This window comes from Filicampus tigris, chromosome 1 (genome assembly GCF_054856515.1).
Source record: "Filicampus tigris isolate MCC_2025a chromosome 1, RoL_Ftig_1.0, whole genome shotgun sequence".
Classification (NCBI taxonomy): domain Eukaryota; kingdom Metazoa; phylum Chordata; class Actinopteri; order Syngnathiformes; family Syngnathidae; genus Filicampus; species Filicampus tigris.
Window position 1 is genome coordinate 32,229,353 of NC_141217.1, and position 27,903 is coordinate 32,257,255.

The 27,903-nt window shown below is 42.6% G+C and overlaps 1 protein-coding gene across 1 annotated transcript; it reads left to right on the forward strand.

Annotated features, from left to right (window-relative positions):
- Window positions 1–27,770, forward strand: brpf1 (bromodomain and PHD finger containing, 1). The gene is made up of 16 exons (XM_086033251.1): window positions 1–421; window positions 2,391–3,172; window positions 5,555–5,744; window positions 8,066–8,353; window positions 9,932–10,449; window positions 11,062–11,251; window positions 11,361–11,492; window positions 12,898–13,026; window positions 13,203–13,566; window positions 14,609–14,920; window positions 15,220–15,498; window positions 17,604–17,751; window positions 19,224–19,357; window positions 19,437–19,552; window positions 19,616–19,770; window positions 26,952–27,770. Exons 2-16 carry the CDS (start codon window positions 2,436–2,438, stop codon window positions 27,133–27,135), a joined length of 3,876 nt encoding a protein of 1,291 aa, XP_085889377.1. The 5' UTR covers window positions 1–421; window positions 2,391–2,435; the 3' UTR covers window positions 27,136–27,770.
- The last annotated feature ends 133 nt before the right edge of the window (window positions 27,771–27,903 follow it).

Genomic DNA, 27,903 nt, shown 5'->3' on the forward strand with positions numbered 1-27,903 from the left:
GCAGATTCGCTCGGACGCCTATTGAGAATAATACTGATCGCATGGGATTATAAAAGACAATTAAACAAGTTGACACGAACCCATCAAATGTGGCTGCGTAGGAAAGACGAAAGCTAAGGAGGGGGCAAATCTGGGAAAGGTTCCCCGTTTTCCCGCTTTGTGTGTCGAATGTGCGGACGGGCGCCCAAGACGACGACGTTGTTAGAGCAATGGCGGCCCCCTTTGTTGTTCAGGCTCCCTGACTGAATTCTCCCTTTCTTTCTTGTTTGATTTCTTTTTCACACACAATGGAGCGACTGCGAGAGGACATTGCTTCTTAAAACAACCAGACGCTCGCCCTAGACGTCTTCTCCTGGGAATTGGGAAAGACTCGGCGTCGATGCGTGAGCCTCGAAAGGCTTCGTGCGATGCGATGGAAGTAGTAAGTGAACGTTGCTTGCAATCCGACAAGAAAATAAAGTAGACGAAAGTCAAGTAGTGGTGTTTTGGCACACTTAGCCGGCAGCTGCTTTGTGGCGTTTCGTAGCTCGTTCGGAAAACATAAGCTGACGTTTGCAGGCGTCCAAGCCGAGCGGAATGTTGTCATTCGGATGCTTAACGGGGACCGAGTGGAGCCCCGCGGTGCGTGAGATGGTCGTAGCGGTTGGAGGGAAACGCTTGTTTGCGCTGATCCAAAGTCAACTTGCACATAGAATGTCCTTATTCAACTTTTATTGTCTGTAAAAAAAAAAAGATTTAAAAACAAAGTCACCAAATTCCCTTGCAACCCCTCAGTTTCGAAGCTAACGAATGCTCGCAAATGCAGCTAACGAGCGTCCGATATCACGCGAAACAGGTTGGCCAGCAAAAAGCTGCCGCCCGTACGTGTGCCTCTTTTTGTGCTTTTTGCACTCTAGACGTGTGCTCGCTACTTGTAAGGGAATCTGCTAACGAGCTCGCTTGTGGCGACAGGTGGCACCATGCTAAGCTAACGTTAGCTTTGCTGAGCTGCGGAAGTTTGGTCCGAAAGTCGCTGTGTATTAAAGTTAGGCTTCATTTGTCTACTGAAGTTTGGCTTCAGCAGTTGCTCAACACGTTCAACTGCGAAAGTGAGTTACAAACTAAAAACCCACTTGCTACATGCGTGCATCATCTCCACGTATGTTAAAAAACACACAAGGATTTGTCCCCGGTAGTTTGAGCCAACTCGAGTATTACTAAAAATATGCAAAATATACCTTTGGGACCTAAACAGATAGGAATGTAGTCATAATGTTGATACAATGACAACCGTGCATATGATGTACAGAGTCTACGAGCAATCGACTTGCCATTTGGAAGGCATCACTTCGGATTATTTTATTTTTCGGTGTTTCTCTTCTGTTTTTGAATTTCATTCTTGAAACACAAACCTGGAGTTGCACACCAAATACTCAAATAATTAAAAAGATGAAAGTAGAGCAATTTTAACAAATGAAATGTAAGTACTGATAGAAGGGGGGACCTAGGCAATTCCCGTAAACAAATTTGAAGACTGTGACAGTTAAATACATTTTAAAAAGCTTTGTGGTATCACCTAACACATATGTTTCTGTTTGACAAGCACCTAATAAGTCCAGTGTTTGAGTCATTTACCCGCTAATGGAATTTGTATGTTAGGTTTCGGAGTACAGCCTGAAGCACCTAATAAGTTCAGTGTTTGAGTCATTTACCTGTATTTGCATTTCGGAGTGCGGCCTGCAAAGTATTGACTCTTGCATTTGCAAACATTTCACTTGCACAACTCCATTTGACATCTGTTGCGTAATCGTCTCACAGCAGCTTGTTTTATTTTTCCTGTCAGCTAGTTTTAGGATGCAGAGTGTGTCAAAAAGGTTTCAGGAATGGTGTCACAAAAGTACATTTTCCAATTACAAACAAGGACCTTCCCAATGTGGGCCAGATGATCAACAGCTCGTCTACAAAGAGGTTAGGATAACATGTGCCTACTTCACCTTGACAACGTCTCTGTTGAGCATCTGGCACTTCCTGGCTGAGACGAACATCACCATGCTGTAGCGACCTCGCTTCTCGCCCAAAAAGTCTCTGTGGGATGTTTTTCCTCTTTCCTCAAGCGCAAGGTTTTGAAGACGTGGACGACTTCTAGATGGACAACGAGGATGGACGCAGCTGCGGATGATCCTGGCAGAATCCTTCCGGGAATACCTGGAGGCTGGCAACATCCAGTTGGGAAACTATACTATAATTTGAGTGTGAAATATACCTTTTGTGACACCAGTCAAGGAGCTATTCTCACACTTTTAACTTGTGTGCACCAAATTACAGTGCAGTGTAACCTTGAGTTTTGGGGGGTAATGCGTCATCATAGGTGTCACCCACAAGCTCATGAAATCTCATCGCATTGTTTGCAGATGTAAACCTGAGCGACATCCGAGCCGGCTGCGGCCGTTGGCGCGATGGGGCTGGACTTCGACGTGAAGACCTTCTGCCACAACCTGCGAGCCACCAAGCCACCTTACGAGTGTCCCGTGGAGAGCTGCCGGAAGGTCTACAAGAGCTACAGCGGCATCGAGTACCACCTGTACCACTATGACCACGACAACCCGCCTCCCGCGCAGGCCGCACCCCACAAGAAGCGCAAGGGGCGGCCGCCTCGTGCGTTGCTCGCCGGCTCGCTGGATTTGGACGACAGCAGCGTTGGCCAAGGAGGAGGGCAGTGCCACGGCGGGAACACGCCTTGCAGCCCCGGTCGCTCCGAGCCTTCGCATTCTCCCGGCAGGGACGCCATGACGTACGCCCAGGCGCAGCGCATGGTGGAGCTGGAGATCCAAGGACGCGTTCACCGCATCAGCATCTTCGAGAACATCGACGTCGTATCGGAGGAGGACAGCGACAACGAAAACGACCCGCCTTCCGTCACGGGCGCCAACTCTGGAGGCGTGTGTAACGGGAGCGACAGCGGAGGCGGCGAGGCGGGTGGTGCCGGCAAGGACCGGCCCGACGTTCCGTCCTCCAACGGGGGCAAAGCCACACCCAAGTCGGGGAAGCATAAAAGCAAAGAGAAAAAGAAGGATGGCTCGGCCTATCACCACGGCGCCCAGTCGGGGCCTGCGGTCAAGCTGCCTGAGGCAGTCTTCCGTGAACTGGACCAAGACAGGCCCGACGCGCCTCCCCGCCCGTCCTCTTACTACAGGTCAGACTCGTGCAAATAAAGTCACCTTAGTTAGAATTTCACATTTTAATAATTGATTCATCAATGAATTGGATCAAAGAAAATAAACATTTTATATAACTTCCAAACAGGACATTATTTCAAATTGACAGTTGGAGAAAATGCACAAACAAATCGATGATTCAGTTACTGCTTTGGTCATGACTTGTCAGAAAATGTTGATAATTGTTTTCCTAAGTAAAAGCAGATCAAAGGTTTTCAAAATTAATTAGCGGTGTCCCGATCTAATATTGATATCAGCCACAAAAACACCGTCGGAATATATCGCGTACATCCAAAATCTCAGATATTAGCACTCATATTCAAGCAGTCCATTCCAGACTGTGTTATATACCATATAATGAATGTCAAAATATTTATTCTGAACATACTGAAGCAAACCTGAATTGTTATTTTGCACTTCAAAGACTATTTGTTTTTAATTGACTTTATTAGGGTTATTTTTCAGGGTCATTTAATTTATTTTGTGTTTATTTGATTCAAGTGCAGTACATCCTCATGTTTGAGGTTGAATTTATGTAACCCAAATGTTTGGAATAAATGGGTCATATTTTCTCATACCTACTGTTGCTGACTATTGTTCTTTGTTTGAATAGTATCACTTGATCAAGTCTCTTCAAACATTTCATGGAAAAAATTTAATTAAAGCATTCCCGCCGATACCATATCTGATCGATATTAGTATCGGAGAGTACTCTTGGCTGCAATATCGGTATCGTATTGGAAGTGAAGCTGTTGTATTGGGAGTCACCCTTAAAATAAATTGATATTCAACAACTAGTTGATCATTGGAAAATTTCCCCACTGTGGGATCAATAAAGGCATTCTTATTCTTATTAAATTATCGACAATCATTTTGATAATCGAGGAATTGTTTAGAGCCATTGTTTAACTTAAAATTGTCCAAACCCTCTGATTTCAGCCTCTCATCAGTGATTATTCTCTGATTTCTGTAGTCTTTCACGAAAGCGGACTGATTATCTTTTGCGTGTAATCAAAATAAGACATATACAAACATGTGCTTTTACTTTGGAAAACAATGACCGAACCAGGAAATGAATTTGTTTCAAAAAGGATGGTGAGTACAACATCGATCTTTATCAGGTGATATTGCTTAATCGTTGTTTAGTTTATTTTGTCACTAAGCAAGACCAAACAAAAAACAGTTGGTTCATAAAAATTCACCTGAAAATTTGTTTTTGCAATTCCCTATAATGCAAAACAAAATTGTATCAGATTTATCAATGAAATAATCAATTCTAAAAATATTTGATAGTGACAGCCCAAAAGCAGATGTCTGCAAATGTCCTATTTTGAAAGAAATCTGACTGCTTCTGTCGGGTACTCCAGAAATTGGAGAACTACTGTTGATCCCGAATCGCCCCAAGATGCTGCCTGGCCCGTGACCCATCTCCATGTCATGTGCCACCGCACCAGGCCCCGCCTCTTAAAGGCACATATCTAACACACAGACACTCCTGTTACTAGGGGTGTACCGATCGCAATATTCTGGCCGATCACCGATGGCGATCTTTAAAATGCCTGACCTGCCGATCACAATCTATTGCTGATCCCATTTTTTTTTTCATAACCAATATCATACACCTTCGAGGTTTCAATCTTGTCTTATTGTAAGACATTAAACAATACCTGTGAAACAATACGGATGTGTTGTTTTAACTGCACCTGAAGTAGTTCTCTTAAATAAAAATGAAACGCCTATTATCATCTCACAGCAGAAGAGAACAGCGGCTGACTTTTTCATACTTTTGCGAAGCGATGAGATCAGTCGAGAAGATCGGTTTTACTTCATCAGCTGATCACCCAAAATTAAGTAAACCTGCGCAGATGCTGATTGATTGGTGCACCCCTAATTCGTACTGTATTTTCTGTATGCCAATTTTTTTGGGTTGAAATTCATTTTGATTTTGTTTGAAAAGTCTGTTTTAATAAGTTGAAATGTGTTATGATGATGATGATGCGGGCAATGCACGTCGACTAGGAGACGAGCTTCGTATATTGGGAAGGAGCTAAGTTTAGCCTGGATTGCTACTGGATGTTACAGAGAGTCTCCGAATGGCAATTCCAACTGAGTGAAGAAACGCTTCTTCTTGAGGTTCTCAGCCAATTCTTGAGTGTCTAAGGAAGATGCTAAGGTGAAAGATCGAGTTAAAATTAACATGACGGGGAAAAAAAAAATATTGCTAAAATGGCCCCATTTGACAGCCATTAAGTGAAATTGGACCGTACTTTGCAGCACACCTGCTGATATCTCACGGCACACCACTGCGGTGGGAAATCGGTGGCGTAGATACAATTAATGCTGCGTGCGTTTTGCTTCAGGTACATGGACAAGTCTGTGGAGGAGCTGGACGAGGAGGTGGAGTACGACATAGACGAGGAGGACTACATCTGGCTGGACATCATGAACGACAAGCGGCGGATGGACGGCGTCACGCCCATCCCTCAGGAGGTCTTCGAGTACCTCATGGACCGTCTAGAGAAGGAGTCCTACTTTGAAAGCCATAATAAGGTACTCGAGCAACCGGAGCACTGCAAGGCACACATGCAAGCCCACTTGGAAAGTTACGCTCCACGAGGCTGTTTGCAGTTTCAATTGTTTTTTTGTTGTTGTTTTTTTTAATTGTAGATTTAAATTTCACCTCTCTCTCTTTTCCTAATTTTGGCAACCTTGTTTTCCATTGAGATTACTCACAGAGCCACTGCCACCATCGTCGCTCGCCTTTCACTTGCACTCTTGGTGGGGGACTCCAATCACATGACTTGACTTGAGTCAGACTGCAGGGCTGCAACCACCAATTATTTGAATAATCTTTTTTTCAATTCATCGACAAATTCAACCCCCCAAAAATGTCCAATCCCTTTATAGATTTTTCAAATCGACAGTGCATAAAATGCACAAACATGAATGGATTAGGACTGTTACTATTGAATATTTTTAGAATCAGTTATTCCATCGATTGATCAAATAATTGGATAAAATCTTATTTTGCATTGAAGTGTAATACAGTTATTTTAGTTTTTTTTGCAGTTTGTGTTTATTTACCATTTTTTTGTATTAAACCACACCAGTTAAGCAATATCACACAAGTGGGGTTTATGTACTCACCAACCTTTTTGAATGTGATTCAGTTCGTGGTTCGGTCATTGTTTTCCAAAGTAAAAGCGGATTTGCCCATTAGGCATATAATATTAATAGGCGCATTATCAATGAACTGCTCTATTTCAGAAAAAAAATCATACATGGGATGCACAGGGTCATAAGGCGCATTATTTTTCTGAAGCGTTGTATGTTAAATAGTTTGTTCTAATTGTGCCGTATAATTATTTGATAGATTTAGCACTGTTATGCTAGGTTGAGACCGGTTGAAAATATCAGGTTGCGCCGTGTGTTTTGCTTGCTTTTGTTCGCCGTGCAATTACGCAGGCTTTGCTTCTAGCGAAGGAGGCGATCCTCTAACAGACGAAAAAAAAGTTTGAACATCGCCAGTCAATGTGGTGGTCAGTGGTTGTGTTATTACTGTGACTCTTCCAAAATGCTCTGTTGGTTGACAGTTCAACAGCTGTAAACTAGTCAATGCACTCACTAGTGGTGCACGGGATACCAGTTACCAGTACCGGACCCCGATTTTTCAGCAGAGTGTGAATTATTTTGTTCACAATGTGACGAGGCATTCGACTTGCTGGTAGCGGATTAGAGAAGAGTAGACACACACGCATGCACACACGCACACAGACAAGCAACATTACGTTGAGTCATTATCAATTAAATGAACATATTTGCTTGACCGTAACGGTGCAAATATATTGTTAATATCAACAATTAATGACACGAAATGCAGTCAAATAGGTCAAGAATATGGAATGTAATATAAAAACAACATGTAATGCAAAAAACAACTTAAAAATTGACATGTACTGTATACATTATGCTTATATAAACATATGAATGCAGGCATTGATCTCATTATTTAAAAAAAAAAAATAAAATGACGTTCTTTAATTCAAAATTGGCTAATTCTAGGTTCTAGGCTATAGAGTTGCATATCTGGCCATGAAAATGATCATAACCTGCTCAATACTGCATTACAGTAGATGTCACACTAATGACTCTATAAACTTCTGTGCACATTTTATACTAGTGACGTATAGATAAATAAATAAATGGAAACTAGTTTTCTTAGAATTTAATTTACATGAATATATAAAATATATAAAATATGAATAATCAAGTATAGAAAGAAACAGTGTAATATATTTACTGTATCTCACTGCCCCTCATGGGCAAATGTTTATAAATGTTTAATAATGTTGAAAATGTTATTTTCTTATCAAGCATATCCTAATATTTTGAATTAATAATTAAAAAAAGAAGTAAGTTCTTTTGTCAGTTATAATTTTGCTGCTTTTGCCGATTTTAGATTTTTGCCAAGGTACCGTTTTGGCATCGGTATCGAGGTATTTTATCAATAGTATCAAAGTCAAAATGTGGGTATCGTGACAACACTAGCACTCACCATAATCCAACGTTTTCAGCTCAGTCGCGGCAGTTACTGGAAGCTGGCTGCGTTGTTTATCTCGCGCCGATCCTACATTATAACATTGGAAATATGCCGCCAGAAAAGCTCAACTTTCGTTGGCTCTAACCAGCTAGTAGGACTGCATTTACCATAATTCTTAAACACGAAAGCAGGAAGTAGCTATAGTTCTGGTATAATGAAAACAGACGCCTGCTAGCAATTAGAAGTTGATGAGAATTAGTTGCAGAGTAATCAATTGATTGTCGCATCTCTCGTAGCCGCTCTCATGTTAGCTCACTGTTGTTTCTACCAGGCAGACCCGAGTACCCTGATTGACGAGGACGCCGTATGCTGCATCTGCAACGACGGAGATTGTCAGAACAGCAACGTGATCCTCTTCTGCGACATGTGTAACCTGGCCGTCCACCAGGAGTGCTACGGCGTGCCGTACATCCCGGAGGGACAGTGGTTGTGTCGTCGCTGCCTGCAGTCGCCCAGTCGAGCGGTGGACTGCGCCCTGTGCCCCAACAAGGGAGGAGCCTTCAAACAGACGGACGACGCGCGCTGGGCTCACGTGGTGTGTGCCCTCTGGATCCCGGAGGTCAGCTTCCGTCCGCGACTACGCTTTGCACCTCGGGCCCGGGTCACCGTTCGGTCCAGTCAACAAAATGCAAAAAAAAAAAAAAAAAAAAAGTCTGCATGTTTTCTGTAAGCAAGAACAGATTTCATTCCATTTCAAATGAACTGCTTAAACCTGCAAAATCGGACGCTAGTCTTCCTTTCAGGAAATGAAGACTGTGGACAAGTGCACCCGTAGAATAGCCTGGGAGAAGCTGGCTATAATGCTGCTAAAAGTTGATTTGTACTAAAGCGTAATGTTCGGCAAAAAGCACATCGTCAATGTCATCTGCTCTAGCCACCTGAGATGCACTGTGTTGGTTTTCGAAGGAGGTGTGTAGAAATTTATACTTTGTGTCCCTTAATTAACCCATTAAGGCCTAAAGCATCTGGCTCAACATCTCCCCAAAAGCTATGGGCAACTATGGAATCATCCTCTTAAACCTGAGATTCTCCCAATTGTCGTCTTTTTCACTGCCGTCACTCATTTCAGAGCTCCCGCGACCGTCGGCACATCCTCTATTATGCTCGAGAAAAAATTCCGTGACATCCTCCGAGAGTTCACAACACCGTCTCGTGTATATTCTGATGAATTTCATTGGCTAAGAGACTGAGATTTGGATTTAAAAAAAGAAAATGACGTCAACGCTCTCTCGGCTTTAAGGGTAGAAATGCAGTCATGTGCTCCCGGCCTTACTGGGTTAATATGTTCTGTGTGGGAGCCCTAATAATTGTCCCATCATATTACATAACCTACCCTTGCACTTGATGAAAGTGTTATCATTCTTATGTTGGATACTCAAACGCAAACTAGTTTTGAGCAGAAGTTCCCTCCCCCAAACAAAAACAAAACAAAAAACAACTGCCGTAGCATACAATGACCTAAAGTGCCGAATGTGGTCCACGAGCCTCGAGTTTGACATTGCCATGCTGCAGTACCCACATCACTTATTTACTGTTTGCTCTTTTTTCACATGGATTCTGATCAGCAGATGCAAGGAGATGGGCTAAAGCTAAAAATACTACATGGCTTGATTTGTTTTTTGTTTTTTTTTCTTAAAGCGGAGGTCAACCTCAACATATTTTTTTCAAGAATATGTTCCCAGCAGGCCCAATAGTTGAAACTCGGCATTCTGATTAATTTTGTGTTTGTGGAATATAAGTTAAGCAGCAAAATGTACTAATTTTTAGCCATCTGTGGGGGCGGCCATTTTGTCTTCTGTCAACTGAAAATGACATCACAACGACCAATCACGGCTGACCTGTTTTCTGAATCTGAGCCGTCGTTGTGAGCATTTGTGAAGTCATTTTCAGTCGACAGAAGACAAAATGGCCGCCCCCAGAGATGACTAAAAACGAGTGGAATAACACTTATTCCACAAACGCAATATTTATCAGAATGCCCCGTTTCAACTAAAGGGATTGCATAGAACATATCCTTGAAAAAAATATGTTTGCATTGACTTCCGCTTTAAGCAGCGACAGGACTATTTCAGCCTTTTGCACCAACATTTTACGCTGACTCGCTGCTCTCTGCTTTCAATTGTTTGCCACTCATCAGGTGTGCTTCGCTAACACGGTCTTCCTGGAGCCCATCGACAGCATCGAGCACATCCCCCCCGCGCGCTGGAAGCTGACCTGCTACATATGCAAGCAGCGAGGCTCCGGCGCCTGCATTCAGTGTCACAAAGCCAACTGTTACACGGCCTTCCACGTCACGTGCGCGCAGCAAGCGGGCCTGTACATGAAAATGGAGCCCGTCCGAGAGACCGGGGCCAACGGAACCTCCTTCAGCGTCCGCAAGACGGCCTACTGCGACATCCACACGCCCCCGGGATCGGCCCGGCCGTTGGGAGGTGTCGGCGGCACCAGCGCTGCGTCGTCTCAGAGCGAAGGCGAACCGGAGGAGGACGACGAGCCCGCCGGCGGCCACGATGACGACTCTCGGGGCTGGAGCTCGGAGCGAGCCAAAAGGGCAAAGGCCAAGTCGAGACTGAAGATGAAGAGAGCCAGGAAAATCTTGGCCGAGAGAAGAGCTGCTGCTCCGGTGGTGTCAGTTCCGTGTATACCCCCTCATAGGTACCGCTCAGCACAAACACACACACACACACACGCACACACACTACTCCCAGTAAATTGGAGATGTTGGGTGAAAATTTCAACATGTACCTGAACTGCATCAAAATTTGGAATTTACTGGTAATTTGACCTCTTTAAAGTTTCGATTCAATTTGACTTTTTGCACAACTTGATTTTCGGCAACAAGGAACCGAACGTCAAAATTCCCTGATTTGACCAACACATTTCCTGGTTGAAGTACAATTGGTATTTAAACAGGCCTCTTCCTCATGCTGTTCACATTTTGACATCATGAGACAGCACCTCAGAGGTAGGTTAGATTAGATTAGATTAGATTATGAGATAAAAAGAGATTTTCAGGGGAGGCGACAACTGATCTGAAGGCTCCCAAACCTGCTGAGCAAGAGCCTTTTCGAGACCTCATTAGAACACTTGCTGTGTGTTTGTCATTTTCATTGCGTTTTCTTCCCTATGAGGCTTCAAGACGATTATCCAATATGTTTGAGCTCACCCCGTGCGTGTGACTTGAGCTTTGTGCAGAAATGACAGCCGAATACTGTCGACTAATATAATGTAGTTTCACTTAGTTAACTAATGTTTGATTTGATTCAGGCTAAGCAAAATCACCAGCAACTTAACAGTACCCAGGAAGAGCCAGTTCATGCAACGGCTTCACAGCTACTGGACCCTGAAGAGGCAAAGCCGCAACGGCGTACCGCTGCTGCGGCGGCTTCAGACGCACCTGCAGTCCCAACGACATATTGAGCCCATCCCGCCGCAGCCCTCGGCTCAACTTCCCGTGGTACGTTGTGAGCTGCTCTATTACCGCCAAGTTGCTTTTGAAAGGTATGCGGTCTTTCCTGTTCTAATTATGACGCGTCGCTCATCCACGTTTGATTTTGCTGCCGCAGAGGGACTGCGAGGAGAAACAAACGGTTTTAAAGGAGCAACTGAAGGCGTGGCAACGACTGAGACACGACTTGGAGAGAGCCAGGCTGCTTGTGGAACTCATCCGCAAGAGAGAAAAACTCAAGAGGGAGACGGTGAGAGGCGTTTTGCACGGGTGATTCCCAACCAGTGCCTCATGAGAGATCGTCGAGTGTGCCACAGCAAATGATCCGGTTTTACCTAATTGGTCCCCAAATTAGTATCTATTTCCAACAAATAATGTATCTTTATTGGGGGTGTAACGGTCCGCTAAAATCACGGTTCAGTTCAGTTTGGTTTCTTGAAACTTGGGTTCGGTATATTTTCTGTAAAAAAAAAAAAAAAAAAAAAGATGACAAGTAAACGGTACTTTTTTTTTTATTTTATAATAATAATAATAATAATTTAAAGCGAACCACTCTGGTGATATTCTACGAAATTACACCAGAATAAGAAATACAGTTAACAATAAAGATCTCTTAATTCTGTAAACCATTAAGGCACTGAAATCTTTAAACACTCAGCAGCAAAAGCCTATGACACATCTAAGTATTCAAGTTAAAGCCAAGTTGTCATTTCAGTACTTATATATACTTTTTGTGATGAAAAAAAAAACATAACAGTTACAATTATTGCTAACTATATTAAAACTCTTTTTATAATGAAACACATACAGTAAAGTTTAAAAAGTCTTTATGAAATTGTACACACTTTTTAGGCATTGAAATCTTTGAATGCATATGATAAATCTCGCCATTTAAGTTTGACGTTTTTTGGCTATAAAGACTGCTTTCTTCCACGTGGAAGAAACATTCACAGTCGGATGATGCCATTTTAAATGCGTTATTATGTTAGACGTGCTACCTGTAACATAGCCGCCGATTTCCATGTAGAAATGTCCGCAAACAACTTTGGGACGTATCCACGTACCTTTCCCCATCAGCGATTTTAACAGGAAAGTTACGTATACCGTTACTCCCCAAATCTTTATTCATCTATCTATGCCAGCCACGTATACAGTAATCCTACTGGTATTGTGGCAGTTGCGTTTCAGGCCACTCTTTCAACAGACAGGGATATTTTTAAGAATAAGAATAAGAAGGCCTTTATTGATCCCACAGTGTACTTGTACATAGTACAGAGGAAAAAAATACTTGTGAGCGACAGTGCTGCAGTGCTGCGGTGAAGTATAAGGAACAGCTTTGGATAAGAGTAAAAATACAGTAGTGGGGAATGTTGAGTATTGAGTATGTTGAGTCTGTATGTTTTATGAGTATGTTTTAAAGAATTTTTTTAAAACCTCATTCATATAATATCAAATTTAAAAAAAGTTAACTACAATATAGCGAAGGACGACTACAGTGACATGCTGAACAATTAAATGCTCTTCCGCTAGACCGCAGAAAGTACATAACTGACCTGTGTCTCAACTTTTGTGGCAAGGCTAAAGGTTGGGAGACACTAGTCACTATGACTGTGCTCACTTCAAATAGCAATGATGTCTCCTTTTTCTATTTTCAGATTAAAATGCAACAGATGGCGCTAGAGATGCAGCTGACTCCCCTCCTGGTGCTGCTGAGGAGTACGTTGGAACAGTTACAGGAAAGAGACACTAACAACTTCTTCACTGAGCCTGTGCCCCTTGCAGAGGTCAGTAAGTATGTCTACGCACACATGCACGTATCTGTTTTACGTTGAGTATATTCCCTGGTCTTGTCCCATGACTTACTGTGTTATATTTTGCAAAATGGTTTTGTAGATGTGTGTTGTTCAAGTTGGATGTTTGCATTGGTCCAAAAACGTGTTTTTGCCCACTGTGGCCGCAGGTGCCGGACTACCTGGACCATATCGACACTCCCATGGACTTCCAGACTATGTGGAACCTTCTGGAATCCCACCGCTACTTGACGTTTGAGGCATTTGAGGGCGACTTTGGTCTCATTGTCAACAACTGCCTCAAGTACAACGCCAAGGACACTGTGTTCTACCGGGCTGCCCTGCGCCTCCGAGAGATGGGCGGTGTGGTCATCAGAAGCGCCAGGCGGCAAGCGGACAGGATCGGCTTCGACTACGAGACCGGCATGCACCTCCACCGAGAGGCCAGTCCCGACACCCGAAGGGAACTAGAGCGGGAGCGTCAACGGGAACGGGAAAGAGAACGAGATTGGCCGTTGTCGTCTAATGAAGATGGTGAGCAAGCTTCTTGATTTTTGGCGATTGAAGAAAAAAAAAAAAAAAAAAAAAGCTGTCGTCCTTAAACGCACATCAGAAGTGGCTTTGCCCCCCTACACATACTCGACACACAAAAAAATAGGAATATTTGGCTTTCAGGTGGAATTTCAGGATGAATCTTTCTACCATAACTTCATTTGACTTTATCTCAACATTTGAATGCACTTGTCCAACTGTGGGAGGGAGGTCAGACAATTGTAACGGAAGAATCATTTTGATGTGTCTTTGTGAATTTAGATGAAAAATGTACGTTTATTAATCTGTTTTATAAGATGCTTAGGGTCCCCTGGAAATCTTGACGAGCGCAAGGAATTGCCTGTTTTTTTCCTAAGTCACCTTTGTGAGGCAGAGTACAGTCCGTCTCACCTCGTGCTTTTTTTTTTTTTTTTTTCTCAGCAGCACTAAATATCTCATACACAAATATTAAATACATTAGCATGAGTATGGAAAGTTAGTGTTACATAGTAAAAGTGTCTGAAAACATATTGGAGACATGAAGAGTGACACAAAGAAAGAGGCCCATGCCAATTATGACCCTCCTCAACCCATTGTGTAATCCGAGGTGAGGCTTGGCTACCCACTGCCACGTTTTGCGCCTTGCTCGTTTGAACAGGAACTGACTCTAAAGCATGGACACTATTGGGTTCTAAATGAAAATCAATAGAAAGCACAGACCAGAGAACTAAAATTGAAAAGAATTTGATTTAATCAATATTTGACTGGACGTCCCTGATCAGCAGGTTGCAACAGAAATACAGGGAGACCGGAAGACTCACAGAAAGGCATAGAAGTGAACGTCCTTGGTCCTTGGTGAACTTGATTGGTCGAGACCTGCAGGTTGTGCAAAAAGGTACTGAAACATTGAGCAGCTGGACATGTGCATTCAAAAGTTTAGGGACGGTCAAATGAAGTTGACCTGTAAATTTCAGGCAACAGCTTAATGTCCCTCACTTTTTGTGATTCGCGTTCAATGCTTTTTGACATGTTTATCCCTCCGTAGAGCTCCTGGTGCCAGAAAACAGGCGGCGGCTGCCTTTGGAGGAGCAGCTGCATTACGTGCAGGCGCGCCTGGAGGAGGCCAGCTCGCGGAAGCACAGCATCGGCCAGTCGCGCAGAGCCAAAGCTCTCCGCAAGGAGCTCAGCATCATCAAGAGGAAGCTGGGGCACCAGCGAGAAGGCGGCTTGGGCGGGGCCAGGGATTCTCTCGGAGGAGTGGGCGGGGGGGATCGGGGTTCGCTCCCGCACCGCCCGTCGTCCACGGGACACCACGACGAAGGAGAAGAGAGCAGCAGTCAGGAGCTCGGCGGCAAGGGTCAGTACGCCAATCCTCGCGTTCGCACTTGTTACTATTCACCAATTCACCTCATTGCGTCCCTCTGCGGAATCTATCGCCAACAAGTGGTTAAAAACTCACAGTTTGCGTTCATTTCTGCAATGCCCTTAGATGCCTCAAGATGGTGCCAAAGCCCTGTCGAATAGAAAAGTAATACATTGGTGTCAAGGAAGTATGTTGAAGTGATTTTTAGGGGAGGTTTCACTGTACTGAGCTCTGCTGTGTTTGTGCACCAATCATTTTAGAATTTTGTTGTTGTTGTTTTTAACCCTTAACAGATCTGAGCGTGTCGTCGTCTGCCTTGGCTCCTGAGGTTGGCCGACGGACCTCCGTACTCTTCTCCAAGAAGAACCCCAAAATGGCCGGACCTCCCAAAAGGCCCGGACGCCCCCCTAAAAACCGGGATCTGGGCTACGTGGCGGTCGGGGTCGCCCCCAGCCCCATCGGGCCCCCTCAGTTGCCCATGCTGTCGCCGGGGAGGCAAAGGAAGCGTCCCCGCAGCCCCCGCACCAGCTCCACCTCCGACACTGACAGCGACAATGACGATCTGCTGCCAGGTACTGAAAACACGTGCATGCACACAATGAATTGTACATGAATATTTATACTTACAACACAGACGCACACACCTTCGCACTCACGCACCCACACACACACACGTTTAAACAACCTTTTATACTGGGACAAATTTTGATGTGATGTTCACTTTTTTATGTATTCTCTTTTTTACCACCCCTCATCAGTCTTGCTGGTCTCAGTCCATGTTGTTGGCCTTCGGCACTTCTTCAGTTGGTTTTCTTTGATAGCTGGTTTTAAAACTTTTTCTACCAAGTACCAACTCAAAAAATACTTGGCTCTCCAAGTATTGCCAATAGTGAGCAACAATAAACGTATTGTTCATTCAAAACTGAGGCCAAGATTTTATTCCTGAACAGTGAACCTTAACGCTGCTCTTAAATATAGAAAAAGTTAAATAAGTGTACTTGAATAAATTGAAAACAAACTGTTCTAAAAGATTACATGCAAATACAAAATATAAGTGAGCTGTACCTAACAAGCACTTAACTTGATTAAAAAAATGTTTCAGTCACTGTTACATTATGCACAGTTCCACCGTTTAATTCTGTACCGTATTTTCCGGACTATAAACCGCTACTTTTTTCCTTAGGTTTTGAACCATGCGGCTTATAGTCCGGTGTGGCTATTCTGTGTATATTTTTTTCCACCGCTAGCGGCGCTCTAACCGGAATTACAGTACAATACAGTATAATTGCCATTAACAGGATGTGACTGCAGGTTGGCGGAGTTCAAAGGAGAGATTCCGCCGTTCCTACTTGCCTGCTGCTGTCAGACTCTTTAACAAGAACATTGTGTAGTCTCTACAAACTGGCGGACACTAGTGCAATTGTGCAGTCCTGCACCTGAGCTCATATCGTGCAATATCCAATATCCCCCACTACTGTAATACCGTGCAATACTCAACATTCCCCACTACTGTTAGTCTAGTTTTATTTGTATCCAATGCTGTTCCTTACATTTCACTGCAGCACTGCCACTGTCACTTACTTAGAGTATTTTCCTCTGTACTATGTACAGGCCAAAATGAGTGTTCCTCATACTTTTTATGTAGATGTATGTTGGTGTGTATATACATGTGTATATACACATGTTACTGCGTATATTTACATAGGGTTGATCCTGAATGTTTGCCGTCAATGTTATACATTAATGGCTACATTATGCCGCCGTCCCTGTGTGACCTATATCTTTGCTGCTGTAACAATGAAAATTTCCCCTCTGTGGGATCAATAAAGGCATTCTTATCTTCTTATCTTATCTTATCTTCAACAGGCGATGACGCTATGCACTAGGTTATTGCATTAGGTGGTATTTAGTATGTAGTAGAACAATAAAAGGTGGCCATTAGCTGACAAACTGTGGAGTAGCAGCGGGCAGTGAAATGAAGATAAGTACTGTTTATTTTCTCTTTCTGTTCCCTTTTAATCAGCAAAGTTGCTGCCGCATTAAAAGGCACTGTTAGGAAAGAATCTGTTCAGGTACACACATGTACATATACAGTTCAAAATCGTTCTGTCAATGTAGTAAATATCAAATTTTTCAACATAGAAGGCGACGACTTCATGGGTTTCAATGAAGATGATTAATGTGACTCGTGATTTCAAAGAAATGAAGATAAATAACTACTGTTCTCTTTGTTCTGTTTCGTTTTAATCAGCAAAGTTGGTGCCACGTTAAAAGGCACTGTTAGGAAAGAATCTATTCAGGTACATACATGTACATTTATAATTCAAAAGATAAAATTAGATAAGACGCAGCTTATATATGGTTTTTTTTTTCATAATTTTTTTTTAATAGAGTGGGTTCGGCTTATAAAACGGTGCGGCTTACAGTCCGAACAATACGGTACTTCTTTGGCATACCACTAAGAGGGAGCCTACGCACCACACTTCTTCCGCACACAAAATCACTCCATCAGATTGAAAGTCAGCTGCTTTCCGCTGTTTGTCTGAGTATTTATACTTTATACTATGTGATCATGTCTCATTTTGTTTTTGGTATGCTTTTCTTTGCCCAAGCACATCGTGTAGTTGCCATGAAATCAAGTTCTTATTAGTACTTGTTGACTGTGCAATGTGCACAGGTCTGCCAAGTAACGGATTTGACGGGGGGAACCAGCCCGTGACGGAGAGCTTCCGCGTGTACAGAAACGACACGCGTCTTCCGCGTTCAAGCTCCGACTCTGAGTCAACCACCAGCAGCAGCAGCAGCGCAGCCTCCGACCGGACCAGGTCAGATATCCGTTCTTGCGACTGGTCACTCTCACGATTGTTAATACATCGAGCTCCATCGAGCGCTGATGAACGCAGAGGGAATCATTTCCATCTTATTAAAGATTGGCACAAAATGGCACAAAAAACAGATTGCAAGTATAAATTGTATCCAAAATACTTTACACAGTCTGTGTACATGCATGCATTTACTCCAGCAAATTCTACACAGGAAGTCCAGATAGAACTGGAAGATGATGGAAAAAACAATCCCAATTATTTTGATTGATATTAAAATCCAGATGAATAAAAACAATTATTCAAAGATTTCAAAATGAAGTATTTATTCAACTCCTGCACTACTTAAAACGATCACAGATCAGCTTGCGAATGTCACATGACCAAACTCAAAAGTCGCGATTGGTCGTTTTCTGAGCCAGAGCAACTGTGATGTCATTTTCAGTCGACATCAAGTGGCAAGATGGCCGCCATCTGAGATGGCTAAAAATTTGTGAATTTTGCGGCTTAATTCATAATCCACAAATGCAATATTAATCAGAATACCGTGTTTAGAGTAGCAGTGCATACATCCTATTAGTAGTAAAGAACATTTTTTATTTGACTTGATGCTCAGGCAGGGCAGAATGACACATTAAACACCTTCACAATGTCAGGAACTTGCAAAAACAGCGCGCTATTCGGCACATTTATCGTTTTGTGAGAAGCCAAAATTGAAATCACGATTAGATTTCAGTTGGTTGCCCAGCCCAGAGTCCAGATTCAAGTGCCCAACCATTGAGAACCATCAGTTAGATGTGCTAGCCACTCTCCCACAGGCCTCCAATATCATACCTACTGTCATGATTTATTCATAACAATATTACATTTACATAGTAAATACATTTGTCATAATAGACTGTGCTTATGTTTTCTACTGTGCCCCACTTGAATTAATTTTGTAGATGGTCTCTTCGGAGACACGTGTTAACATGTCAGACAGACCGTTCTGATTGTTCTTGACAAATAAGCGCCTGCACGATTTCCGTCTGTGTTTTCAAGCAGGAACCCAAATGCTAACATACCATAGACTAAAATGGGCTCCGCTAGGAGGGTCTACGATCTTATGGTTATTACTAGCAATGTTTCCTGCTCGTCAAACACACTGTACTTCAACAGAACTAGCGTTAGCAGTAGCCGCAGTTTTGCTCACTCCGGTCCGATGACCCTCACTGAAAAAGTAGTCACATAACATGCGTTTGGAGGACATTTGCTGAAGAGATGTGTCCTTCATCTAGGCTTACGCTCTAAAATGAACTTCAAGTACTAATCATTATATTAGTTGGCTCATATGGTTGTATATATTTTGGAATGGAGACACAAACTGAGAGGTGGAAGGTTCGTGTGGCAGTTCTGCCATTTAAAGGGTACCTTGGGTACGGCGTGTGCAGTCACAGACTTCATTCTCGCCTATGCTTCTTGCCCTGCGTTGACAGCACAACGCCGTCGAAGCAGGGCCGAGGAAAGGCGTCATTCTCGCGCTCGGCCTTCCAGGAGGACAGCAGCGAGGAGACGTCCGGCACGGAAAACGAGTCGTACTCGGTTGGAGGCTCCCGGGGAGTTTCGCACTGTGAGTAGGAAAAATCCAAGTCGGCGACAAGAAGACGGGCGAGGTCGCTCTGTGCTCACTGTTGCCCCTTTGCCGTCAGTGGTGCGCGGGCGGGCACGGTCGGGATGCTGGATGACGTCGGACGATTACGCGTCGTTGGAGGCGCTTGACTTGGTGTGGGCCAAGTGCCGAGGCTACCCATCATATCCTGCTCTGGTGAGTCCATGTGACGTTTGACTGCAGCCGTGGCGGCTTAAACACGGTGACAACTGTGCGCAGATCATTGATCCCAAAATGCCCCGGGAGGGTGTGTTCCACCGCGGCGTCCCCATTCCCGTCCCCCCGCTGGACGTTCTCAAACTCGGGGAGCAAATGACCCAGGAAGCACGTGAGCACCTCTTCCTGGTCCTCTTCTTTGACAACAAGAGAACCTGGTTAGTGCTTTGTGTTCTTTACTATGGAAATGTTTTGTGACTTAGCTGGTGCATGTTTCTACCTTCTAGGCAGCAGCCGCAACTTTAGTAAGGCAAGGAAATGCAACTTTATTTACACTGCATTTTTTATACACAAGGCATCACAATTTGGTTTTAGTAGCATCGGCGCAATACAGTGCGTCTTGACTTTTGCCTATAATTCGTTAAGGAACTGTATCTCAAATCATCATTTCCCATTGAAATGAATGGAAATAACAAATAAACACATAAAGGGAAGTCAACCCAAGCATATTGTTTTTCAGAATGTTCTATGCAGTCTAAACACGGCATTCTGATTAATATTGCGTTCGTGGGATTTGAGAACTTAACCCGTTTTTAGCTAGCTCAGGCGGCGGCCATTTTGTCACTTCTGTCGACTGAAGATGTTCGCCTGTTTTCTGAAGCTGAGCCATGATTGGTCGTTATATGAGCCCTGAGCAACTTCTATGTCAGCTTTAGTTGACAGGAGTGACAAAATGGCCGCCCCCTGAGATTGATAAAAGTGGGTGCATTTTGCTGCTTAACTTATATTCCACAAACACAATATTAATCAGAATGCCATATTTCAACTAGCATGCCTGCATAGAACATATTCTGGAAAAGAATATCCTTAAAACCGTTCCAGCCCACATTGTGATGCTATTGGTGTGCTTCCCTTTGCCCCCAGGGGGCAGTATAATGAATGCATACAGACACAAACAAAGCATTATTGTTGACTGAAAATGACATCACAGTTACACAGGGCTCAAGTAACGACAAATCATGGTTGATTGGCATGATTGATCGTTATCTCAAATGACATTATAGTTGCTCACTTCTCTGATGTCATTTTCAGTCGACAGCAGGTGGCCCCGTGAGATGGATAAAAACGGGTGGATTTTTCTGCGTAATTCATATTCCACAAACGCAATGTTGATCAGATTGCCGTGTTTAAACTAGTAGGTCTGCATAGAACACATTATTTTAAAGAAAATTTTTGGGCTGACTTCAACTTTAATGTTACTCATTTTTTGCAGAGGATAACACAGTTGTTGTATTATTTGCCTACATGTTTCGCTCCATCGGTTGTGTGAAAATATCTGTTGCTTGAAGGGTTGCTACCATGACACCGACGCTATTGATTAGCCTGCCTATGGAGTTTTCCATTTTGTGTTAGCATTAAGCCAGCGGGCAGTAGGGGTGTGAAAGGTTATTATTAGGCTACCAGAAAACTGCTTAATCTCAGTTGCACTATTGAATGCATGCCAGAAAGATTGATACACGGCAGTGGTGCCTTTTTCTGCAAGATTGTGGAAGAGGGTCTCACCCCCTCCTCCAGGATTCCTACTCTAATACTCTTGGACGCCCACCCACAAAGGGGGCGATTCTCTAGCCCATGTGTGACTCTATGGCCTTAAATGAAATTAATTAATAAGTGTGCCAAGCGTGTCATCGATAAGGAAAGCCAAGTAAAAGCAAGAGAAAAGCCTGGCTCAAGCCATCTAATCATATGCGCCAAAGAGGCCTAATCTAACAAGTTGGCAATATGGGCTTTAAAAAAATATATATTTTCTCCAAAAACTGTAATGATAGTGTGATGATATTCTGCAAAAAAATCTTGTAAATCAATTTTCTTTACATAACAATTATGGATAGACAGCCCTTTTTTTAAATATATTTTAAATTGCCTCATACATCTTCTACAAAACATACAACAATATTCTACGGCAATATTTAGCAACGAAGAAATTCTAATTATGCCCAGCCTATAGGGTCTTTTCTGTGATTTTTGTGAACATTTGTATTATTTGTGTCACTTAAAATGCCTCCGATTACTCCATAAATGCCAGATACTATGACATCAGGTCAACACTGTCAACTACTACAGCTATCGGAATGAGAAAATGTGTTTAACTCACTCTACCGCAATGACATATTTACATGTCATTTTACAGAGGACCTGAAAAAGTCTGGTACTGAATGAGCGAAATAGATATATGGTGAATATTTCTTAAAGTGTATTTCACCCAGGTTCTCCATAATGAGACATATCAACAAAGTCTGCTGTGTAGTATGCAAAATTCTACCATTTCCAGCTACTATAGTAGTCAGAATAAAAAAAGTCTTTTATGTGATACATTTGTAAAAGTAGGTTGTAAAAGTATTCGGCCTCTTTGAACTTTCAACCTTTTGCCACATTTCAGGCTTCAAACAATCAGCACAAGATTTTGATTTTGTGGAGGTGATGTGCGCTCCTATGAGGAGCTCATAGGAGCGCACATAGGATGTAAATAAATCCCAAATATTGTGCAGCTCGCTTTTATATTTTCACATGTAGACATAGACAAGAGTAGGAATGTGCAATGTACAAATGGATTTTGGTGTCAATTACTGTTTCAAACACTAGGTGACAACAGAACGTGACAAACCAAACCAGGAAACAACACGTATTACAATGCTTGCCTTCCCACAAACCAAACCAGGAAACAGGAAACAACACGTATTACACTGCTTGCCTCCCCGCTATGACGTAGATGGCCTGAGATGAGGGTGGGGAAAAAATCCCCAAGCTACGCACTAAAAGGGGCCATGCCAAGCTCCGGCTTTAGTCATCACAAAAAAGCCCTTAAATCACTCGAGATTCTTTTAGGGGGGTGAATTTTTGTGCTGACATAATTTTTTACATACAGACATGTTATAAAAGTGCCAATGTTCCGCTCACTCAAGTGTCTCCTTAAAACGGCCGATCAGGGCCCTACAAACATCGCCCAAAATAACCGTCCAAATGGTCGATATTTGCCAATTGTTTTTACCTTTATTTACTCTAACTATTTGCGGCAGCTGTACACAAGTAATAGCATCATTATTTATTGCATATAAACTATACCATGACGTTGTATCCTTAAATATATAATGGACCTGTCATTCAAAACAAAGAAAATCTTAATTTTTACAGACAATGCTTAGGTAAGCGGTGCAAGTTGTGCAAAGGATTGACCTGGATGTCACGATTTTACACACAACCTAAAGTCACAGTTTGTTATACATACATACACATATACATACATACACACAAATAAATACATACATACCTTTTTTTTTTTTTTTTCTTTCTTTTTTTAAACACTGCAACAAAAATTAAACATAAATGTGACATACTAAGTACTGGTAACGCAAACACACATATCACAAGGATTAATGATGTCCTTATTAACTATCATTAATTTATTGCATGAGAACCGAAAAGGAAAGTCAATTTTTTTAACCATATATTTACATTTGACCCCTGCCATTCGCAGTGAATAGGGACCAGGTTGGCCCGCGAGTAGCGAAAGCCCTTGTATAATGGACTCCCATTGAAATGCATTGGGGAGTCAAAAAAGTTAATACATGCATAATCATTTTTGAAATTAATTGGCCGATTAATTGGTAACCTGTATTTTTTTTCCGCCCCAAATCAGCATCGGCCTAAAAAAAAAATTCATATTGGTCGCGCCCTAGTATGCAGTTGTCTCCTACGCTTTCCATTTCAGTATGATTGCTTGAACAGTGCACAGCGAGATGTTTCAAGCTTGTGTAATCTTTTTATATCCTAATCCTCCTTTAAACGTCTCCTCAACCGTATCCTTCAACTTCATGATGCAATTAGTGACTTTAAACAGACCTCTGAGACTATCAAAAAGCAGCAGGTGCATTTATACTGAGATTAATATTTATCATCATCAGTCATTTAGCTCAACATTGAATGATTCCGAAATCCTCAGGGAACTTCTGGAGTGAGTTGGCTGCACTGACAGTAAAGGGGCCAAATAATATCCCACGCCCCACTTTTCAGTTTTTTATAAAAAAGATAGAATAAAATAAAATATGGTATGAATTTAATTCCACTTCACAATTGTAATCCCCGCCCCAAAAGAAAAAATCAAATTTGATATCTTTTTGTTTGAAGCCTGAAATGTGGCAAAAAAACAAGAAGTTCAAGGGGTCCAAATACTTTCGCAAGCCACAGTACATGGTAATTTGTGCCACATATGTCACCCTGGAATATATCATTTGTGGACAGTCCTTAACACAGACGATAAGAGGGGAAAAAGAACCGTAATTGCATATACATTTGAGGTGACAACAAATGCAGCCGAGATCTTTTGACAGATAGTTTCCAAAATATTCCTACACATGGTATAGCCGCTAATGTAGCTATGATGCAGAGTACGATCTTGCAGGAACTGATTGTTAAGCGGACATCAAACACCCGGCGTTATGTCTTGCCAACGTTGACTTCATTTGTCAAAGGTACAGTTGCGTGTTTGCTCAACACGGCGAGTGTTTTTCCAGCTTTGCTTATCTTTAGCGATAAAAAAATCCTTCACATGGTTTAGAAGTGTCGGCCGATTACTCGTCACGGCGACAGTTTTTCGGCATATCTTACAATGTTATTTTGAATAAAATTACTTAAATTACTTGCTGAGAAGGGACACTACGTTTGTTTTTAAACAGGTCCGTTTTCGAGACAGTATTAATAGTCATTAATGTAAAGTTGCACATCGTGAAAGCAACTTGGATAATATCGAGGATGATATATATCTCTTAGCGAGCAGTTTTGATATATATATATATATATATATATATATATATATATATATATATATATATATATATATATATATATATATATATATATATATATATATATATATATATAACTTCAAGTGAGAGTGGCAATAAACAGCTTGAAGCCCCTTGCGCTACACTGGGGAATGGCGAATCGGTTTCAAAGCTCCCCAGCCTAACATTGATATTTAGTGGACATTTTCCAGCTTTTGCGTTTCTCGTTTTGGATTGTCTCCCACGTGCGCCTTTGAAGGACAGTTGATTAGCGCACTAATACCAGCAGCATCAGACCTTCAAGCCCGCGACCTTTCAACTACTAAACTTGTGCCGAGCAAGCCCCGCCGCCCCGGTGAAGCGCTTAACATTTTCCTGAGTGTGCACACGCGCGTCGCTCGGTGGCCTGGTTTCAACGGAAACTCAGCAAATCATCAAAGAACGTTTCACAGAAATGAGCCAAATGTGTTTTGTGAGAGAAATGAAGAGGAGGGGGGAGACCAGCCGCTGTGGTTTCTCATCATGTTGTTTAGGCTGGTGTCAGCACCTGCGACAAGTAAATGTCATCCGCTGCTGTTCTGATTTTTTTTTCAGGGCCAAAGTTTGAATAGAGATAAACAGAGGTGGACGTTCCATCAGATTGACGGACCGGACTCTCAGTCCGTCACTGACGAATGACAAAAAATAAAATCTAAAAATCTAAAATTGACGGACTAAGCACTGATGGAAGTGGATTTTCATTTGTCAGAGTAATCGTCAGTAATCGTCAGCACCCCACTAACGCCCGTTTTGCTGGGGGAAGAAATCAGGGATTTTATTTGAAGGTCATATCACCAAATCCTACTATGATTGGCTAAGGAGGTCTTGGGGTTAACATGCAAGTCTATAGGTTTCACGTACGACGATGAAAACAATGGCAAAGAGGACGACCGGTGCTTACTTTCTCCGCAATCAACCTTTTGTGCCAGAGGAGATACAGTAAAACCTGAACTTCCAAATCATTTTAATAGGAAACGATCATGGCAAATAGTTTGACGATGAGATTCTGTTTAAAGCCGGAAGTCAGCCCAAGCATAATTATTTCAAGAATATGTTCCCAGCAGGCCCACTAGTTGAAACACAGCATTCTAATTAATTTAGCGTTTGTGGAATATAAATTAAGTAGCAAAATGCACTTGTTTTTAGCCATCTCTGGGGGCGGCCATTTTGTCTTCTGTCGACTGAAAATGACGTCACAACTGCTTACAACGACCAATCACAGCTGACCTGTTCTCTGAATCTGAGTCGTGATTGGTTGTTGTGAGCAGTTGTGATGTCATTTTCAGTTGACAGAAGACAAAATGGCCGCCCTCGGAGATGGCTAAAAACGAGTGGATTAACACTTATTCCACAAACGCAATATTTAGCAGAATGCCCTGTTTGCCTAAAACATATTCTTGAAGAAAATATGTTTGCGTTGACTTCCGCTTTAAGGATGAGTTACTGCATATTAATAGTAATATAGTGAATAAATAAGAGGAAATGTGAATATTTACTGGTTTACTGTGTGTGCCCCAAAAGTTATGGGTGAAACTGCTTCTCATAAAAATAAAAAGTCGTTAGTCTGGAAGTCTATTTTTTATTCATTTATTTATTTATTTTTATGGGGCTACAAATAGTTGTTTGATTTTATGGAAGAAGTAGAAAAGTTCAATGGCAAGGAAACCTAAAATGTAAATTATTTGTAAGGGTTTTTAAAAAAATATGTTTTCCTTTTCAGTGTTATCAATGCAGTTAAAGGGGAAGTCAACCCAAACATTTTTTTCCAGAATATGTTCTATGCAGGCCCATTAGTCTTACCGGGGCGACATGGCTCAGTGGTAGAGTGGTCGTCTCCCAACTGAGAGGTTGTGGGTTCGATCCCCAGCCATTGTGACTGTGTCGAGGTATCCTTGAGCAAGATACTGAACCCCCAGTTGCTCCTGATGCTGCATCGGTAGATAAATGAGGTACAGTGTGAAGTGCTTTGAGTACCAAAGGTAGAAAAGCGCTATAAAAGTGACAGGCCATTTACCATTTAGTCTAAACTCGGCATTCTGATTAATATTGCGTTTGCGCAACAAGTGGGTGCATTTTTCTGCTTAACGTATATTCCACAAAGGCAATATTAATCATAATGCTGTATTTCAACTAGTGGGCCTGCATAGAACATATTCTGGAAAAAAATATGTTTGGGTTGACTTCCTCTTTAAGTTGAGTTTCACAATTCTGCACTTTTGGTTACAAAAAATAGAACAAGTCGTTAACACATTACAATTCATATACAGATACTAATATTGTTAACTAATGACTTGCGTAATATGTATGTGATTTCTTGTATTTTGGAAGTAACTTGCTCAACGCTGCTAACTAAACTAAAGTCAAAGCGACAAATCTGAAAACAAAAGGTGTCCTCACTGGAAAGTCAAGTTGAACCGCATAGAGCTTGACTGACATTCCTTTTCTTGTTTTCTGTGTGTGCGGGTGTGTGCGGATGCGATTCTGTGCGTAAACGTTTGCACGCGCGTTTACAAACGCAGGCAGTGGCTGCCGCGCTCCAAGCTGGTGCCGCTAGGCGTGGACCAGGAGCTGGACAAGGAGAAGATGCTGGAGGGCCGCAAGTCCAACATCCGCAAGTCAGTGCAGGTGGCCTACCACCGGGCCATGCAGCACCGCAGCAAAGTGCAGGGAGATCCCAGCAGTGAGACCAGCGACAGCGACTGAAAACACATGCGCGCATGCACGCGCGGGGTCACGCCCGGGTCACAGTCAGTAGAGTGGCGCGTGTGCCCGTCTCACTAGAGTTCCTCACATAATCATGAAATCCGCAAGTTGCCGACGGTCGCGCCACCTGGGAACAATCCGCCGCGGTTGTCTTCAACACACTTTATTTAATCGGACATATGAAATGTTGTATTTAAATGCACGAGCCTAAATGTGGATAAAAGGCTGGCCAGAAAACTGGCCGCGCGGCCGGCGTGTCTGACAAGTGGCGCACGCGAAGAGCCGCCTTCACCCAAGCATGTCCACATTCGGACTCCAAACAAGCCAGAAACTGAAGTCCACCTAATTTATTCAGCGCACGACCCTTTGCGAGCGCTTCCCGACACTCAGCGGTCTTTTTAAATTTTAATCTGTCCCATGTATTCACGATGTCACTTGTAATCCCAACACTTCCCGTTTTGAAGCTTTTGTAACGTCGCGCAGGTCGTCACGTCGGTGACCAAAGTGAGGCAGGAACACGATGGCCTCACTGACGCGTTGTCCCAAGATGAGCGCTTTACAATTTTTATATCAGTACAGCTCGCAGAAGAATACAACTTTTAATAAAAAAAAACAAAACAAAACGTGAAAATCTCCCACGTGTGGTCTGCTGTGCTTTTGTGTGTCTCGACTCTGTTCTTCCTTGATGGCCTGCAGGTGTTCTTCATCTTATTGGTGGCGACTCAACAGACTCCACTCAACATGTATGCAATAAACGAACACTCTTTG

What these genes read in the sequence shown, in the direction of transcription:
- brpf1 (XM_086033251.1), top strand. Translation starts at nt 2,436, where the DNA reads ATGGGGCTGGACTTCGACGTGAAGACCTTCTGCCACAACCTGCGAGCC. An exon ending in ACTTTGAAAGCCATAATAAG is followed by an intron (nt 5,745 to 8,065) that starts GTACTCGAGCAA and finishes TGTTTCTACCAG; the next exon opens with GCAGACCCGAGTACCCTGAT. An exon ending in TCAGGAGCTCGGCGGCAAGG is followed by an intron (nt 14,921 to 15,219) that starts GTCAGTACGCCA and finishes AACCCTTAACAG; the next exon opens with ATCTGAGCGTGTCGTCGTCT.